At 46.8% G+C, this 19,337-nt stretch overlaps 1 protein-coding gene across 2 annotated transcripts in view; it reads left to right on the plus strand.

Annotated features, from left to right (window-relative positions):
- CPVL (carboxypeptidase vitellogenic like) overlaps positions 1-19,337 on the plus strand; it is a 105,152-nt gene that overhangs the window by 32,633 nt on the left and 53,182 nt on the right. For both annotated transcript variants that reach the window (XM_045828009.1, XM_045828010.1), the window contains exons 4-7: positions 5,694-5,808; positions 6,771-6,829; positions 8,174-8,253; positions 13,453-13,519. In XM_045828009.1, coding sequence (XP_045683965.1) covers positions 5,694-5,808; positions 6,771-6,829; positions 8,174-8,253; positions 13,453-13,519 — 321 coding nt within the window. The remainder of the gene's footprint in view (positions 1-5,693; positions 5,809-6,770; positions 6,830-8,173; positions 8,254-13,452; positions 13,520-19,337) is intronic.

The following is a 19,337-nucleotide window of genomic DNA, read 5'->3' on the forward strand; positions in this document are numbered from 1 at the left end:
GAGCTGGTTTGTGGGACCTGGGTGCCCACACTCTTCTGTTGCTACGGGGACTTCTCCCTTCAATATTTAGGGTTCCTTTTACATTTAGAATTCCTGTGTCCCTTCTTTTAATTGTCGGTGCTTGCTACACTGCTCTGACCTATAGGTCCTTAACAGAGATTTTCTTTTCTTTTTAATTACATATACGAATGCTTATCAGTAGGTGTTATTCATCTTTCAGGTATCAGCTCCAGTGTTAAGCTGTCGCCAGAGGCCTTTAAGTGTTTAATCTCTAGTCCCCCCATTACTCCCTCCCAGCACCCATTTCTTGAATTCCTTCTTTACTTCCCACCTCACCAGAAAAAAATAATCAGATCTAACATTTAAATAAAGGTGCCAGGCTCTGTTTTGAGTGCTGTGCATTTATAGATTCACTCTTTCAATCTGCACAACAACCATATGAGGTAGATATTTTCAGTCTTTTTTATTTGGAAGCGGAGGACACTGAGACACAGAGAAGTTAAGTAACTTGCCCAAGGACACACAGCTGTAGAATAGTGTATTTGGAATTCAAACCTTGGCCGCCTGGTGCAAAATCCATGCTCTTAACTCACCCGGCCATGGGTAGGAGCCGGTCTCCATCCGCAGCTCCAGAACAATGCCTGTGAGCGATCTGTGTCACACGTCCAGTGAGTTAATACACTGCGGCACATTCAGAGGGGCATACTCTTCAGCCCAGTGCTATGTACAGACAAGAAGAAATCTTCACAGCACGCTGTTAGGTGAATACTGCAAATACAGAGTAGTATTTATAGCCTGGTCCTATTTTGGGGAAAAAATTATTTTTATATATAGTATGTATAATATCTACAAGATATGTATATAGCTGTACATGGTGAGGGAGTAGAGAAAAATCTGGAAGCCTAAACATTTCAGGATCTTCTTTAGGGAGCAGGACTGGTGAGGCAAGGGGAATATTTTTATACCTTATTTGAAAAAAAAAGTTGTTAAGAATAAGTACTTTCCTTATAACCTGAAATGTTTTATGTAAAATTTTTAGAACATTTGACAAAAGTCAATGCCCTATTTTTCTTGCTTCAATGCACTCTCGAATCAGAGCTTCAGAATAATACATACTTTAAAAGTCCTAACTTTTGGAGAAACTGTAAATGAATTAATGCAGGTTTTTACTTGGCTTGCTCCCAAGCTTTGCCATGTAGTTTTGTTCAGGATGTCTTCATGTATCCTCATTTTTCCCTAGGTGAGGGACAGAGAGTGGGGGAAGGGCTGCACTCTCACACCTGAGAGCCAAATACATCACCTTAGAATAGTCACGTAATAACTATGCCATTATTATGGACATAATTACTGCTGCATGTCATTATGTTACAATGCCATGTTATATTACAAAAGTCTGCATACTGGGATATCACTCACTCTTGGGTCTTTAGCACTGAACACGTACATCTTTACCTTCCAGAATCTGACCTTTGCATTTCATCCGGGAGAAGGGCAGTTCACGGGTTGGTTGGCCCATCAAGGAAGAAATATGTGCACACGGAGTTTTCTCTAAAAATAGGCCTTTTCAAGGGTTATTGAGCTCCCTCGCATCCTTCAGGAAAGTAAATTTGAGGAGCAAGGTCAGCTGAGGAGAGAGGTGTATATGCAGATCTCTTATTATTTAAGCATTCCAAGAATGCAGTGTCCTGGGCTTCGAAGTTGCATAATAAAGATGTTTGGCGCTTAGGTGTTTGACTTGACTTTGTAGTGTGGCCTCTCAGGGTCAGGCTATTTTTCTGAGAGCCGGGAACTCCCTCTGTGTGCCAGGTCGCAGGAAGGGACATGAGAAGCCAGGGGAGGATAGGGTGGAGACCAGAGGGCCCAGGCATCCAAGAGGGCAAACCTCCCGTCACCCTCCCGGATTCACAGCCCGGCCTGCACATGGCTCGCACCTGGGAGCTTTAAACAAGACTGATGCCTCGGCCCTGGCCAGGTGGCTTAGTTGGCTAGAGTGTTGTCCTGATACCCACGTTTGGGGGTTCAATCCCTGGTCAGGACACATACAGGGACAAACCAATCAATGCATCAATAAGTGGAACAAAAGCAATCGCGCTCTCTCTCCCTCTCCCTTTTTTTCCTCTCTAAAATAAAATAATTTTTTAAATAAATAAAAAATAAAAAAGACTGCTGTCTGCTCCAACCAGACCAATTAATTCAGAATCCCTGGGATTTCGGCCTAAGCAGTTTTTTTTCTTTAATTTCTCTAGGCTATTTTAATGGGAGGCCAAGGCCGAGAAACACCGTCTCGCATGCAGCACACTGTGGCTTCTAGAAACTCACGTGCATGTTAGGAAGGAAGGAAGGAAAGAAGGAAGTGTGTGTGTGCGTTGGGGAGAGGGGGCTGGGTGTCCACTGGATGGCTGGACTCGCTGTATGTCATTCCCCAGAGCCTGGGACTAATTTCATACGGATTCCATTGTTTCTCCCCCTCTAATATTCTCCTACTGCTGCGGGAATACAAGTGGAATGTGGCCCTGGTGACTGGTATTTGAATAGCAAGTGAGAGGATCTGAGAGGAGATAAAGATCGCTTCAGCAAACAAAACACACACCGTGGGGCCAGGCAGCTAAGGGCAGGCTGGCTGTGTTTACTCAGCCCGGTAGAGTTTCCAGTATCATGTCATGATGCAATTTTTTCATCGGGGCTCAGGCGAGCCGGCGAGGTGGGCACTACCGCCTGTCGATGGATGGGGAGACCGAGGGCTGGGACCCCACGGCTACTAGGCCACCACGTAGAACCAGAACCTGTCTGGCTCCCGGTTCCAAGGCTCACTTTGCTTCCCTGAAGCACCTTTCAAAGCCTGTCTTTGATTTTAATTTTTTCCTCTTCAACTTACATGACAAGTCCTTAGTTCTCTTGAGTTTTTGTGAATATTTGCAACACTTGAGGCAAGAGGACTAACTCATAAAAAACAGACTGGGGAAGATGGCTGCCCAAGAGGCAAGGAAAAACACTGAATTGCCTGTTTTTCTTACTCTCTCATGTAGAGAGGGTTTACCTTAAAACCATCAGGAAACAAATTCCTAGTGTTTGTCTGTTATAGCAATAGCTCACACCTGCAGAACCTGTGTGACATGCCACTCACTGGGCTTTCTGAAAATTATTGGGTTGGCCAAAAAGTTTGTTTCATTTTTTTTCTGTACAATGTGTTCAGTTGTCTTTAACTGCATTCAAAACAATCTTTGTTAGAGTGTATTATGCTAGCTGTCGTATCAGCATGCATTAAAAAACATAAAAATTAATGAATTTTTTGTAGCCACTTTAATGTTGAAGATGGAAGAAAATAAGCAACGTTTTCAGCATATTATGTTATGTTTATTATTTCAAGAAAGGTAGCAATGCAAACTGAAAAAAAAAAGTTTGTGCAGTGTGCGGAGAAGGTGCTGTGACTGATCAAATGTGTCAGAAGTGGTTTGCGAAGTTTCTTGGTTCTAGTGACATTTTGGCCAAACAATTCTTTGCTGTGGGGCTGTCTTATGCACTGGAAGATGTTTAGCAACACCCCTGGCCTCTCCGCACTAGAAGCCAATAGTGGGAGACAGCTGACATGCTCAAATATCCAAATCAATAAAGTTACTGGTGAAAATGAAAAATGTGTCTTTTACTTTACAGAAAAACTAAATGGACTTTTTGGCCAGCCCAGTAGTTTCTTTAGTCCTCGTAACAACCACACGGCACAGGTGCTATGATTGATCCCCATTTTACAGGTGGGGAAACTGAGGTCCAGAGAACGTAGGTGACTTGTCTAAAGACACACAGCTAGTGGATAATAAAGTTCAGATTGAAACTAGTTTAGGGCAAGGGTTCACAGACCTATCCATTATACTGTGCTGACTCGCGGAGCTGTAGCCTGCTGACCTGAGTCCCCAGCCTGACTCTGGGCCCTGACCTTTTCTACCTGTTTCCTTAGCTATACTATTTGCACTGACTCTGTTTTAATCATGCATTAGGGTTGTTTTGGGGGCTTCACAAATAGCATCTCATTTAATTCCTTAATCCTGGAGAGTGGGCCCCGGAGGTAGCCCCTCACGGGGAGGCTGTTCTTACCACCACCTCTCTCTCAGCAAGGCACCCTTAGTCCCTTTCCAAAGCTGCCGCGTGACTCTGTGCCCGACTCTTCATGACTGGAGAAGAGAAGTCCTCCAGCCACTCTGTCTGTCCTCAGGGGTCGAACCCCATACGGTCCGCTCTTCCTCCAGTCCCGGCTGTGGCCTCCCAGATCGCCTCCTCTCGACTTAGTCTTGCCTTCTACCCGCAGCCTTCTCGCAGCCTCGCGTAGACGGGGCCAGTTCTCTCAGACCTTCTCACCAAGTGTGGACGTGTCTCTAGGACTGGGCTAAGTAAGAGGATGCAGCTTTTCGTTCTGGACTGAAGCACTAGGATCCTCGTTTTTGGAGCCTGGTTGACCAGACCTCCCATGAGCCGCGACGTCGAATGAGGGCTCGTGGCCACGTTCCGCCGTGAGCCTTGGGGAGGGGGGAGGCCACACGGACAGCCTTTCACACCGCTCCGGAGGGGTCCCCTTGCCAGGCAGCCTCGGCACCCGCTGCTCTTATGCCCAGTCCTCCCGTCTTGAGAATGTCCCCCGGCATCATTTCCTTTCGTCTTCAGCATTGTTCCCTGGCTCCTGTGTGCCGGCTCCTTCTCTGCTTTCAGAGCATCCCTTAACTCTCAGGATCTCCCTGAGTCCTTCCCCGGTCAACGTGTCTAAAGGAAGGCCCCCTCTCTCCGCCCTCGGCTACTCTCTTAACCTCCCCCTCATTTCTTTTTCATGCTCTTTAAACATCACATTTATTTATTTACTTGCATATTGGCTATATTCCCCGTGAAAATGTAAACTCAAAGAAGACAAGGAGTTTCCTTTTTCATTCACGTGGTGTACCTTTTTGCGTGGTGTCTGACCGATCGATAGGAGATGCTGAGTACCGTCTTACATGGTGCCTGGCCAGTAGGAGGTGCTCAACAGATACGGGCTGAATGAAAGAACTGGAGAACACTCGGTCCTTGAGAGTGAGGATGCTGACACTACGGCAGCATCCCAGCCCCGCCAAGGACCGTTTCTTATTTATGTCTCCCACATCTCCTAGACGAACCTGGGTGTTGTTTAGGGTTTTGCTGCTGTTGTTTTTGCATGGGCTCAATGACACCAGGCCAGCCCACTGCTTCTCAGTGTCCTCGTGTTGAATGACATTGCTGCTGTCCCGGGGGACACCTTCTGAGTGTACAAAATCAGACGGGCTCTTTGGGCTCTCGGTGAAGGGTGCAAACTGCCGCTGAGGACGATGGGTTCTTTGTGCCTCTTTGGAGTTACGTTGGTCCAATGAAAGTTTAAACACCTGAAAAACGGTAACTGTGTCCTAGGCAGCATGCTGGGTGGGTAGGGACATACAAAGGCACAGCTTCTGCCTTGCCTCGGGTTTTCTGACTACTGGCGAGAAAAGACAATGGCGTTAAGAGAGACCCCAGGATGGGAGGCAAGTGCTAACTCAAAACTACAAAAGATGATGAGCACTTCGCTTGCAATGGAGAGGGTCATTGGGGTCTGGGAAGTCTTTATGAGATGTATTCAAGACAGAGGATTTGTGTGAATTTGCTGGCGTGTCCCCCACAGCCTTGGCACTCTGTGTGGTCACTGTCCTCTCTGTCCCCTCTAGATGCAGTCATCGACCGCTCCACTGGTTGTCTGGCTGCAGGGCGGGCCGGGATCTTCATCCCTGTTTGGACTCTTTATGGAAAATGGGCCTTTTGCTGTCACAAAAAACCTGACCTGTGAGTATTGCTTGTGTTCCTAACTTTCTCTTCCTATGGAGAATTCTTCATCTGAACCTTCTATCTGCCCCAGGAATCACTTAGAGTGTACAATGGACTGCTAGGAATAGCTTAACAGTTCCAGATTACGAAAACATAGCCTTCTGGCAACGTCTGCCCCAGAAGGAGGAGCCGCCGGAGCTGGGCTGCTTTCTCCCTCGAAATTTGGGTGAAAGGTTCTAAGCTATTTTCTTGCAGTCTGCTGCTAACTGAAGCAATCTGGGCTTATGAAAACAGGTGGTACTTATTACTACGTAGGCAAGCTCTTGTGCATGGGCCTAACGGTGAATTATATCCCTAATTATTCATATGAACTGAACACTGTGTGGCTCAGTCACAAGTGATCGGGTATCTTGGAAGCAGGAGACTACGGGTGGGGGCTGGGGGAGGAAGGCATGGAGGAGGAGCTGTGACCCACGCTGGCTGTGACCCAGGTCTACCCCCTTCTCTTTTTCAGGGGGAGATTGTTTGCTTTCCCTGGGTTAGAATTTGGCGGGTGCACCAGCTTGTGGCTCAGTAGGAACAAGTGTGTGCCACCTCTGTTGAGGTTCTTCTTTTCAGCACTGGGTGGGAGGAAGAGGATCAGGAGGACCGGACGAGGGGATGGTCCTTCGGAGAAAACAGATGGGTTTATTGCGTGGGTGGTTGATGGGTGTTCTACTTAGACCAAGCTGCACAGGGTTTTGTTTCTAAACTCCATCTTAGATGTAGAAACCCTCTGGGTCTGGAAAAAATAAAGGAGAGGAGAGGAGAAGGTGCTGGTGTCTGCTTTCACAGTGAGGGGGCGAAGCCGGCAGCGGGACACCAGGAGTATGTTGACGTGGTGAGGACAGGTGGGCATGCTGGGCTCCGGACCAGAGCCTGGCCTTCAGTGGGAGGTTTTGTTTGTGACTCATTCTCGAACTTCTTCTCTGTTCCACCAGTGTACCTCCGGGACTTTGCCTGGACCTCCACGCTGTCCATGCTGTACATCGACAACCCGGTGAGCGCCAGTGGCTGGCCGAGACGGCGATGTCGGCCTCTCTGCTCTCTTTCCTTTGGATTAAGTACATCTGAGGAATAGGAAAAAAGGGAAATAGAGATTTCATTTCTTTCTTTCTAAAGTAGAATTTAATCTAGTAAAAATAGTTTTAGATATTTAGTGTTTCTGACATGTATCATTATATCTGAGTTTGGGGATTTTTGGCTTGGTGCTTTCTGTCCTTTTCTCGTTTTAAATCTTGTAAAACATCCTGCTTGCTGAATTACGTCATCCAGCATAAGGGGTTAGTTTCTTTTCACGATGAGACAGCTTCCCGACGTTGTGGGTTATTACAGAGGGTCTGGACTCCGAATCTTCCCCATAGAATTCTATATAGAAAAAGTCAAAACTGGTCTCCTCCACTTACCACTGCAAGCAGAATGTCTCATCTTCAAACAAAAAGTGGAATTCACCTCAGGAAACTCTTGCGAAAGTGAGTCCACTAAACTGCCAAGTAAGACGGTAACTTTAGGATTGGCTTCTGCAGATCATGTGCCTCCTAATTTCTCTAATGTCTCTCACTTCCCAGATGACTCAGAAAGAAAACAGGTCAATACGGGAGAAAAAAGTCCCAACATCCTTGCCCTCTGACCCCCACCCCATCAACCATCCTCTTTCCTAGCCTGTAATTGCATAAAAGTTGAATTAAATGTCTTGATCCCTTGGGTGTTTCGGGAAAAAAAGTTATATTTGGTGGATGGTGCTTTCCTCATACAAATTACTTATACATAATAAGGAGTAGCTTCTTTATGCTCACAACTCAGTTGCCTATGAACTTCTAGGTTTAAGGAAATGCTTGTTTTAAAGCCTCTTGTCTACTGAAAGGAAAGGGCTGAGTGGCCGTATTCTTCACTGATAAGGAAATGAGCACACACCACACATACACACACACACACACACACACACACACCCCCCACACACGATCTGTTCTCTCGGGACACTGATGCACCATCCAGGTTCCAGAGAGGACACAACTGAGACTCTTTTGATACTGCAGCAGGGGCCAAGGAGAGGTGACTTCCTCATCCCTAAATCAACATCTGGCAGGGCCCCCACTGTGGAATCGGACAGCCCGGCCACTGACCGAGGGCAGAGTTTTGTGCTGATGCTTTTTCTTTGGGCTTGGAGGAGGGGGCGGGAAGTAGGAGAAAGGCAGCATCCTCCCGTGAGGGGGATGGCAAAGATCCGAGGTCAGAGGCTTGGCTTTTGGGACAGGTCGGTGTCCTTCTGGTGCGGTATCTGTCCGCGGGGCTCCAAAGTATGTGTTTCTCTGTGTTTCTACCTGCCTGTTTATTTTACCTTCAGGTGGGCGCAGGTTTCAGTTTTACCGATGATCCCCAGGGGTATGCCAGCAACGAGGATGATGTGGCTCGAGATTTATTCAGGTAAAAGGCCCCTGGCCCTCTCCTAGCCTTCTGCAGACTAAACACTTTCCTCTTTCAACTAGCCTAATTTCTAAAGACATTTTCAGAACACTTCTTCATGAGGAGTATACACATACACACAGTCTATTTTGCACCTTGTTACATTATCAATGATACCTGTAAAAGTGGCCAGCAGAGAAAGTAACAAGAACAGCTGAAATCTTAAACAATGGAAATCATTAAGACACAATGGAAATGGTGAAAGATTTGTATGATCTAAAGAGAAAGAGGGAGAATGGGGGGAAAAGGTACAGGGAATAAGAAGTATAATTGGTAGGCACAAAATAGACAAGGGGAGGTTAAGAATAGTATAGGAAATAGAGAAGCCAAGAACTTACATGTACGACCCATGGACATGAACTAAGGCAGAGGAGGGGAGTGCTGGAGGGTCAGGGGGTGCAGGGCAGAGTGGGGATCAAGGGGGTAAAAAACTGGGACAACTGTAGTAGCATAATCAATAGAATATACTTGTAAAAAAGAAACAGGGGGAATGGAGCAGAATTATTCAACCAAAGACAATCTTCAAAACTTGTAGCCAGACGCCTGAGAGGTCTCCGCTGGCCCTCCAGCACTGTGTGTGACTCTGCCTTCGTCAGGAAGCAGCATCTTGGGTGTTTGTTTTCTTTCCCAGCATTCCCTCTTTCGTGACCCTGATGCAGTTTTTCACTCTCTTGCTTCTCGTGACTCTCCAGGCTGACAGCTCAGCTCATCAGCTAGTTTCTTCCCTTTTCCCTCCATCTTACAAAATTATTCTTTTATTAAAAAAAAAAAAAGGAAGGTGCCCTCGCTGGTGTAGCTCAGTGGATTGAGTGCCAGCCTTCAAATTAAAGGGTTACCAGTTTGATTCCCAGTCAGGGCACAGGACTGGGGTGTGGGCCAGGTCACCAGCTGGGGGCGTGGGAGAGGCAACCGATTGCTGTATCTCTCCAACGTCGATGTTTCTCTCCTTCTCTTTCTCCCTCCCTTCCCCTCTCTCTAAAAATAAATAAATATTTTAAAAATAGAAGAAAACTGAAGTTACAAACCTAATCAAACAGTATACATATATAGTTTCTTCCTTTCTTTTCCTTACATTATTATAGCTATTTTCAATACCCTTTTTAAAAAAGTAAACCACCTTTCATAGTCACATTTTTCCAGCCTGTCAATTATTACTAGAGACCAAGTCCTGAGTTCTTTCCAACCACTAGGCCACCACTCTGCATGCATCATGGTCACTTACTAAAAGCACCCGAGTGGCCAGAAGGCGCTAACCAGCCCCTCTGCCCCACTTCCCCCAAGCAGTCACTCTGCTAATGGCTTGGGGAGCCCGCTGCAACCAAGCCCAAAAGTGAAAGTGAATCCAATCGAGTCAGAGGTTTTCCATCTCTGACAAAAGACTTCCGTTTTATTCTTTGTCCCCAAGGCAGGCGGCTGTGGGAGAGAGGAAAGGGGACCTTCCCCGCCTTTCTGCCAGAGACAGCGCTCTCTGCTTTGCTCCCGACCCAGGAAAGAATGCGGCTGCTGCTCCGTGATTTGCACACTTCCATTCCATTTCCAGGGGGGTGCGTAGGACCCCACACTTCCATCTCCCGGTGCCCGGACCCTGGACCCTGGGAGCGGGTTGGGCAGATAATGGGAGAGGCCCCCTCCCCACTCTGGCTCACATCCCATCCTCAGATACGGTCTCCAAATGTCCTTCCAAGTGTACTCAAGCGCTGGGTCTTTCTCATTCAGTGCGGACTGTGGGCTCTCATTTGCTCAGATGGGAAACCCCCTTTTCTCCCCTATCCAACACCCCCACCCTCTTTTGGTTTCAATCCAAACCAGTTTAGTTGTTTAACTAGCAAACACCCCCGGGGCGGAGGTTCTGTATTGAAGAAACACATCAATCCCCTCTAAGCCAGAGGGTTGCAACCCTGCCATCCGCCTTCTGTCTCTCCTTCCCCTCCCCTCCCCCAGCATGGCCGCAGCTTCCAGCTGACCCTCCGTGCGGATCTTTACTGCTGACATGTGGTACATCTCCTCTCGCATGACATGTAAAGAGAACCTATTTCAAAGCACCCATTGTTTATAGCTGTTGGAGTTCTTTTTGCTTCAGGCTCTTAGAACTGAAAAATAGCTAATCAAGGGCAGCGCAGAAAACTGATTTCAGCTGTTTCCTCTCTAGTTTACACTATTTGTTTCCTCTCTGCAGCGCTCCAGATGGGTGGTTGGAAGAAAAAGGTCGCTTTGGAACCTGCAAATGGGCTACTGCAGGTTTAAAGAGTAAACCTTTCTTCTTCTCTGTTTGAAAACCATCTTTCTTTTCTTCCGAAAACCGCGTTTCTTTTGACCACGAATAGTGCCCTGGGGCGAGGAGAAGCCTCCTCACAGGGCATCCACACTCAGGCTGCTTTTCTGTGCTTTTGGAAAGGAAACATTTTTACTAACAAGACGTTTTAATGTTATTCTTCTTGGTTTCTCTTTTCATACTTGGACTGGGCTATTGAGCCACAATGCCTCTCTGGTTTAGAAAAATAATAAATTAACTAAAGAGTCATGCATTTACTAACTTTGGCTTGGAGCATAGCAACGGGTGCCCCTCCCCTTCTGCCACTGCTAATCTGTTGCTACCCCGTGCCATGCGTCCCCAGGGCTGGGGTACAGAGTGAGGGGGCCCCTGCCTGCCCGCGTGATGTGCCCAGCGTGGCTTTCTCACAGCCACATGGAGATGATGCTGTCATCCTCTCCCACGTATTGGAGTAGCAGGAGAAACAGTATCTATTGCTACCCAAAGCTGCATAGCCATGTGACTATGAGGCCAGTTTCTTATATGAAGTGACAACATGGCCTGACACTCACGGGCCGGAGAAGGTCCCTCAGGCCCGGCTGCACCACACAGCAGGATGAACGAACTCGGAGGGTGGTTTCCTTGTCTGTGGTCCCTGGCGACGGCACAAAACCACCAAGATCCTTGCTGCTGAGCTTGCTTGGGTCAAACTACCAGTGACTGAAGCTGCCCCTTGTTTGGGTTTTGTATTAGGGAGCTTTTGCTTCGATTGTTTTCACCTCGATCCTCCCGAACGTCATGAATTTATTATGCCTCTGACACCATTCAACCTCACCTATCCCAGTTCTGTCCTCTGGTCTCTAGAACACTGTGATTTTCACACACCTTCTCTGCCCCGAACCACCCCCCTCCGCCCCCCGTCTTCCCTTTTGGGGCCTGAGGCACAACTTTCTGCTAGCCATTCTCTCTGATAAGTTCTGTTTCTTCCTGACGTCTCCCCGCTACCAGGTCGCTTCTGACTAACAGCCTAATTGTTACTTGGCTCGATGCCAGCAAGGTTGCCAGATGGAATTGCCTGGAAAAGGCCTGCTTCCTCGGGCCGGAATCCACGTGCGGAGGGCACGCACGCACACACACATTTGTGTGTATTGTGTATCATATATTGTAGCGATTCTGCTTCTAAAATTTGAAATTTTATGTGACCGTCCTTTTACATTACATTTTTAGGCAAACCCTCATCCTGTACCAAGAAGAGTCCTTGACTAAAACACAATTAAATGAGCCAAAGCCATATGTAAATCTAACTCACTAGATTTAACATTTTCATTTTTCAATCCCATTTAAGAAAGGCCTACCAAAGGCTTGCTATAATTAGCCTTTTTTTTTTCTGATCTTACTGTGAAGTTGAAACCCTGTAACTTCTTTAAGTGGGGCCTTGCTTTGAACACTTCAGCTAGAGAATCCTGGCATACTTTGAGCTAGAAGCAACTAAGATTGCCAAAGTAAATGCCCAGTGAAATTTGAATTTCAGATAAACAACGAATATTTTTTTTAATCTAAGTATGTCCCATGCAACATTTGGGACATACTTACGCTAAAACATTATTTGTTGCTTATCTAAAATTCTAATTTAGTCGGGTGTCTTGTACTTTTATTTGCTAAATCTGGCAACCCTAACGACTCTCCAGCAAAGTCTCCAAGCCAACAAGCTTTAAGCTAAGGCACATGGCTTAATTGCAATTTACTATATTAAATTACCTATTGCCTTTCCAATTAGCAGGAAGAAAGGGAAGTCACTGTTTCAGCCTGAAGCATAGAAAGGGAAGGGGGAAGGATAAACTCCTATTTTTATCCCTGCTCCAAAGACAGCTTACAGTCAACACTAAAATGTAAGCTATATAATGCAGCTTCCCAGATTTGGTTACTGCAGAGATTTTAGTTACTATAAATAATAAATAGAGAAATACACCAAAACTCTTCAGTAGTGTTTAATGGTGGCTTTTTATGGAGCCTTTGAAAATTAAGTACAGGCAGGATCTTGGTGATTGTAATGGCCCAGTTTTGCCTCTCTGTAACCCTTGAACTTGCTCCTCCTTCTGACTTTGCAGGGCCTCCCTGCCTTTCATCTTTGCTGGGTGGTTCACGGCTTTCAGTTCCTCAGCAGGAAGCTGCCACAAAAACCCTTCTCAGGCATGTGATCTGGGTGAAAACATTCACAGAGCCTCTGAGTTTCACATGTTTTGTTTCCTTAAGTCCATTTAAATCTATTTCAGCATAACTCACCTAAGTGGCTTTGGCATTCTTTAGAAAATGTGATTTTTTTTTTTTAGCCTGGAGGCCATTGTGCATTTTTTTTTCCATATCTGTGGCCTTTTGGTAGTTTCTTTGAAAGTACAGTCATTTTGCAGCTTTTCTGCTCTTGGGTTATTAAATCACTGAAATTCTGGGAGCCCCATCAGAAATGTTCACGGTTGCCCACAGGGAGAGGCTGGTAAGCAACAAAGGTTCCCATCACCTCACCACAAACCCAGGTTAATGGGGTCATAAGGTGTGCAGAACTGCTTCCAAGAATTGCTAAGTAGAAGGTGAGAGCCTGTATCCCTTGGCTCGGGGGTCCCCTGAACAAGTCAATGATCCACGTTGGCAGCCCAGAGACCTGGGAAGCTGTCCGGAGTATTGACGGCCACTTGTCTTAACTTCCTGGCATCACGAAGCCAGACCGCAGTATTTTCTAACCACCTACAGAGTACGGAGTGTTAGGTGCAGGAGACTTTGACAAAGAATGCCTACAGGAGCTTATATCATGACGATGTCTTATCTCAGACTTGAAAGCCATTGTCCAAGGCCTAGACGTGCATGGCATGGAGCCTTTCCAATCCCACTGATGTGTGTTGCTGTTCTTTCCGCAGCGCACTGATGCAGTTCTTCCAGCTATTCCCTGAATTCCAAGAGAATGACTTTTACATCACGGGGCAGGTGAGTTGAAGTCATGTTTTCTTGTGTGATTCCAATATCATGAGGACAGAAATATATCGTGACCCTTGTGGTGTGTTCATTCAGAATGTACACACACACACCAATATTCATTCAGCCCATTTTGAACGCTCTCCAATTATCCTTCTAAATTTATTCTGTAACATTGCTTTTTTTAAGATTTTATTTATTTATTTTTAGAGAGGGAAGGGAGGGAGAGAGAGAGAGAGAGAAACATCAATGTGTGGTTGCTGGGGGTCATGGCCTGCAACCCAGCCATGTACCCTGACTGGGAATTGAACCTGCGACACTTTGGTTCACAGCTCGCATTCAATCCACTGAGCTACGCCAGCCAGGGCTATAATGTTGTTTTTAAATGTAGGGCTCAATAATGGTTCATATATCACAATGGGCTGTCGTGCCTCAGTGCCCTAACCTTTGTTGTTATTGTTGTCACTCATGGTTATCCTTTTGAAGAGCCTAGGCCACGTGGTTTATAGAATGTTCTATTTTTTCAGAATTTGTCTGATTCTTCCCTTCACACTTAGATTCAGAGGAAACATTTCAGCAAGAACACAACATAGATGCTGTTGTGTACTCTCTATGTGTATACAACATGTGTACTCAGGAGGCAGACAGTGTCCATTCTTCCCCTTGTTGGTAATGCCATTGCTCCCCCCTGCCCCAGTGTAATACCTGATGGAGACAGGAATCATCAATGGATGCTAAAAGCACTGGGTGACAGGTCGAGGGGGAAACAGGTGTTCACACGCTCCCAGATCCCTTATTAATTTCAAAAGGAAAAAGGTACCTTTCTGATGGTAAGATATGACAGATACCAGATTTTTCTGGAACAGATCTTTCACCCCTATTCTTCTCTGTTTTTTACACCATAAAATATCACTGTGGGCTCATGCATTGTTATTTCTGTCCGGTGTGTTTAAATTGGCTGCCGTCACTGTTGTTTTGGGTGCCCACCTTACCCCACATCTGGTGCACGGGAGCCCCTCCGTCTGGCTCCTACCTCCTTTCTGACAGGTAGTCTCTGAGTATGCCCTTGCTTTTTGGCACAAATCTGCTTCTAGGCTTGTCTTGTGCTTTCCCTGCCCCAGCCCTGGAATCAAGGAACCTTGGTTCATTTTCACGGAAACTGTGATTTAGAAACCAAGACCTGAGCACTAAGTGTGCTCATTGCCACTGGGCTGCCGTTTCTTTTAGACTTGGTGTTCCAGCAGAGACAGGAAACATAATGACTTCATATCAGTACCCATCATTCCAGTTCAGCATCATAAGGTTCTTCTCTCCCCCGTTCTTCAATTGTATGCCCCTTTTCTCACACTGAAAAGGGGTTCCCAACAGTGTCAGTGTGTGCATTCTTTTGCTCAGTCCTATAACAAGTGCAAAATGATTTCAGAATAACGACCTCAGTACCGCTACAGCAAGAAACCTCCAGGTGATTGTCAATTATTTTTGCTGTGATTATTTTTATTATTAGACTATTATTTTATTACAGGTTTACAAACAAAGGACTATGTTTAAAAGTTATAAAAATTGATTCTATTTTTAGGCCAATCATGTTATCATTTAATATACAGGTTCACTTGCATATGTTTGTTTCAATTTGGGGATTTGCTTTTTTTCCCCACATTTAAGTTTAAGGTTATTTCAAAAATGTAGAGCAACCCATATTCTGAAAACACAGAAAGGTCTGAGTGCTAGGAATACAGTTGTGAACCAAACAGGAAAAGTTCCCTGCCCCCGTACAGTGAAGACAGCGATAAATAAAGGTGAAGACAGTGATAAAGACTCAAATATGCACTGTACAGGCACACAGTGGTAAGGGTCATGGCAAGGACAAAGCCAGGTTACGGTCAGGGAGTCACGGAGGTGCCATTTAGGACACAATGGTCCAAAAAAGGCTCTCCTGCAGGGTGACAACTGAGCAGCATCCTGAGTGACGTCACAGAGTGATGACTGGAGTGTCTAGAATTAATAACTGGGGTTGGGGGCTGGAATATACAAATTGGCCAGAGCGGTGCCTGAGGCCCACCCCAGTGCCCTGGGAGGGGAGGGATCGTGACAGGGCACTCACCCCTGAACCCTTTGGCTTGAGAGTATGAGACGGTGGTCCCCACAGGAAGATCCAGATGATGATACTGGAGGAGAGGCCAGAAAGACTCTGGGCAAGCAAAACCACAGATGTCCACTCTAAGGGAGTCAGAGCGCAAAACAGTCTTTGTTTTCCAAGGAAATGGCAAGTTAATGGAACTAGAATTCCGTTTTCTGCATCCTGCATCCTTTCCTGTCTGAGCTCTTTCAGAAGGACATTCTGACTGCTTATTTTTTAAACCCGGTATCCAGCTGGGAGTATTTGGGATCTCTACCAGTAGTTCTCTGCTAGGCCTTGCCTTTTAAACTTTTTCAAAAGCAGGATGGGGAAAAGGGCAGGAAGAGACACTCCCATCATTTTTAGGAGCAACCTTGCGAAATACCCCGTCTCCACTTCCAACAGAAGAGTGATCTACTCAGTACGTAATTCCTTGTCTTGCGAATAATGTGGTGATGTTGTTAGCCATGACGCTGAATTCTCAGCAAAGCTGCCAAATTCCGGATGGAAAATTTGTCTATTGCATGTCTGCCTGCTGGCTTCCACGCATGTAATTTCCAAATGTGTGTAGGAAAGAGCGATTTTATTTTTACGTTCTTCGCTGCCAGGATGAATACTTTTAAGGAAACCCGGGCCCTCCGAGTGATGCAGGAGGACGTGAAGGAGGGCAGGCAGGGCCTGGGGTGGAGACGCAGTTGCCGGGCAGCAGCGCCTTCCTAAGGACGACCCGGGATACGTCAAAGCTGGGGGCGCGTGTCCTCCTGGAAGGAAGAGCACTGAATAATGCCTTGATGGTTTATTATGATTAGAATGCCATGTTTCTGCAGTCTGGTTTGTTCCATCTGGTCTTCTGTTTAAAGGGAGAATGGATAAGTGGAAGGCGTTCTGGATAAATAATCAGGAGACCTGAGATTCACTGTGGGCTTTGCCTCTCTCTGGATGACTCTAAACATGTTCTTTAATGTCTCTGGGCTTCTGCTTTTCATCTTACCATCAGAGGGGTTGGTTTGTAAATTAAATCACTTCCAGGGGTATTTTGCTCTACTAGACATTCAACTGAAGTTCCCTAGATGTACTCTTAAAACATCTGTGTATAATTGCCGTCTTAACATACACCACCCGTCCTTCCTCTTTCTACCACCAGAAAAAAAAAATCGTAATAGAGTTTTCAAAAAGGGGAGATCTTTTCTCTTCCGAACCCTTAATTTCCTCATGCTCTCAGGGAGAGTGAAGAAATGATGCTCCTCACTGTGTAGAATCATCCTTGGAAAATAAACACAAACTGAGAAAGGGTTTTCTGCAAATGTACTAGCGCCTAGATATCCTTGACATTTGTGTGCTATGGGTGAGGATGGCCTGACTCTCAGAGGGTCTGGCGCAGCTGTTCGGTGCCCCGACGGTGGCGTAAGGAAGTCTGGAAGTAATAATAGTATCTACTGCACAGGGTTGTTTCGAGCGTTTAATTAGATAATCCTCCTCAAATAGTTAGCAGAGTGACAGGCTGTAGGGAGTACCCAGCACATGATGACTATTATTACCATCGATGTTGAAAAGCTGGATTAATATATTATGGCTCCAAAGCGTATGGCCTAATGCCCGTAGACAGGGGCTGGGATGATCAGAAAGCTCTGCCCACCTGCTTTCAGATGTGGCATTGCGTCCCCTGTTGCCTTGAAATCATCTTTAAAAGAAGTAGTTCGCTTCATCTAAGAGAGGCCGGTGGCGCCTAGGAAGTTTGGACACTAGCGAACGTGTCGGAACCGACCCAGGCTCCTTGCGGCTGCGGTGTGGGCCGTGGGGAGACCCCCGCCGGGGGCCCGGTGCGGGCCTGCCGTCAGCGAGACGGAGCAGGAAGGACTGCCTTCCCTCCGCGCCGGCCTGGAACGCCAACTGGAATTAATTTTCCCTAAAGAGAGACAAATGCGCCTGTAAATCACCCTCCTCCAGGCACGAAAAAAAAGCAAAAAAGCACTTCAAAAAGAGAAACAAGCTGCGTTTAATTCCCATAATTAACTTGCTTTATAAGTGTTATCCTTTCTGAGCCAGCAACTATTAGAGAGGTTGCTCTCGTTCCTGAGGTGTGGACACACTTAGAATCCTCAAGGACATGGGCCCGGCAAGACGGGAAAGCAAAACAGCCCTCCGTGGAAGGCGGGGAGGGGACGGGAGGAAGGGGACTGCCCTTTGTTCTCTGAGCACGTGGCTCTGTGTCCACTCGCGTGAAAGATTCCGGGTGCTCACGGTGCGGGGGCGCGTGGGTGGTGGCAATGATTGGGAGAACTTCCAAAAGGGCAGGACATGCCATCGAAACTTTCCTGTTCAGCAGAAAGGGGCCTAGTCTCCTTGGAAGCAGTTTTGCAACCATAGTTAATTTGAGGGTCCTTTGAAGCTATTTAAAAATTAGTGAGCTTAATAGGATACTTTATCTTCATTTGCATGAGCAACGTCCTGCTGGCCTCGCCGAGTCTGGCAACCTGGATTGAAATCATCATGGTTCACTGGGTTCAGGGGGGTGGGGGGGTGGGGAGCAGCTGGGGGGCAGGCTCCCAGGAGGCCAGAACCATGTTTGTGTCGTTTGTTTCATGCAACACTAAGCACATTACTTAAGGGATGTTAGAGAGTGGCTTCATGCAGCAAGCCTGTTGCTCGATGAAATGGAACTGCGGACAGTATTTCTCTCCAGCATCTTCTCATCACCCTCTTGTGGCCCTCTGCTCCCTGTGCTGCTTCCCAGGCCCTGGGAACCCTCCTTTCTCCACTCCCTCGTGTGACAGGGCCATCCGGTGCCCTACCCCACTCCCGGCCTTCCTTTCCTTGTCTCTGTCGAGCTCAGGTCCTATTTTCCAGCACTCCCTCCATCTCCGTCGTGACCGCTGTGTTCCTCTCCCCGATTCTGACCAATCAGCTCACGGCCCATCAGAAAGTCTCCCTGATTCTGACCAGTCAGCTCACTGCCCATCAGAAAGAATCTGGTCCATTAAACTGACTCCCAACAGACAGACTTGCATTTGAGTAGAGGACAGAGCCTAGGTCATGAAAAGGTACTTGGGATGGGGAATAAATACTGACCCACGAGTCAAGGGGTGATCTCTAACATGGGGTGGGATGGGCAGTGGGCCTCTCCTCATTTTACGTAGGCGAACCCCATCATGCTCTCAGCCCAGGCTTGTGGTCGTTGAATACAGTAGCCAGAAGGCGGCCTTCAAGAGTACCAAGTTCACCTCCTTTATTTGCAGCTCCTATGTGAGAATATTTATTGAGTGGATCATAGGCTAGGCATGATGCTAAGCACTATTTTGTGCATTACCTTGCTTAATCCTCGCAGCTCCCTCGTGAAGCTGACACTGTTATTATCATTCCCGTTTTACAGGCGAGATGACTGAGGTTCAGAGACGTTAAGCAGGTCTCACTCAGGTCTCCCAGCCAGACTCCAGAACTGGCTGGGGATTGTACCCCTGCTTGTGGGGGCCGATGCGGAGCCCGGCACTCTGTCTTTGAAACTACACTGTTTCTGAGACCTGCCCCTTCCCACGGAACAGAACCCCTTTCCGTAGAAGGAAGGGGCAAATGCCCCTTCCGTGTTTTGTGCAGAATGTCTCAGGATTATCAACCTTACACAAGTAGAAAAGAAGTTCCTAGCTTCTTAGATGTTTCTGTCTTCCTGGCCAAGACTTACTTTTAATCATAAAGGCTTGGCTTTGATCACACAGTTCT

Source organism: Phyllostomus hastatus, unplaced genomic scaffold (genome assembly GCF_019186645.2).
Source record: "Phyllostomus hastatus isolate PE091 unplaced genomic scaffold, TTU_PhHast_1.1 phas_scaffold_78, whole genome shotgun sequence".
In the NCBI taxonomy this organism is placed as follows: domain Eukaryota; kingdom Metazoa; phylum Chordata; class Mammalia; order Chiroptera; family Phyllostomidae; genus Phyllostomus; species Phyllostomus hastatus.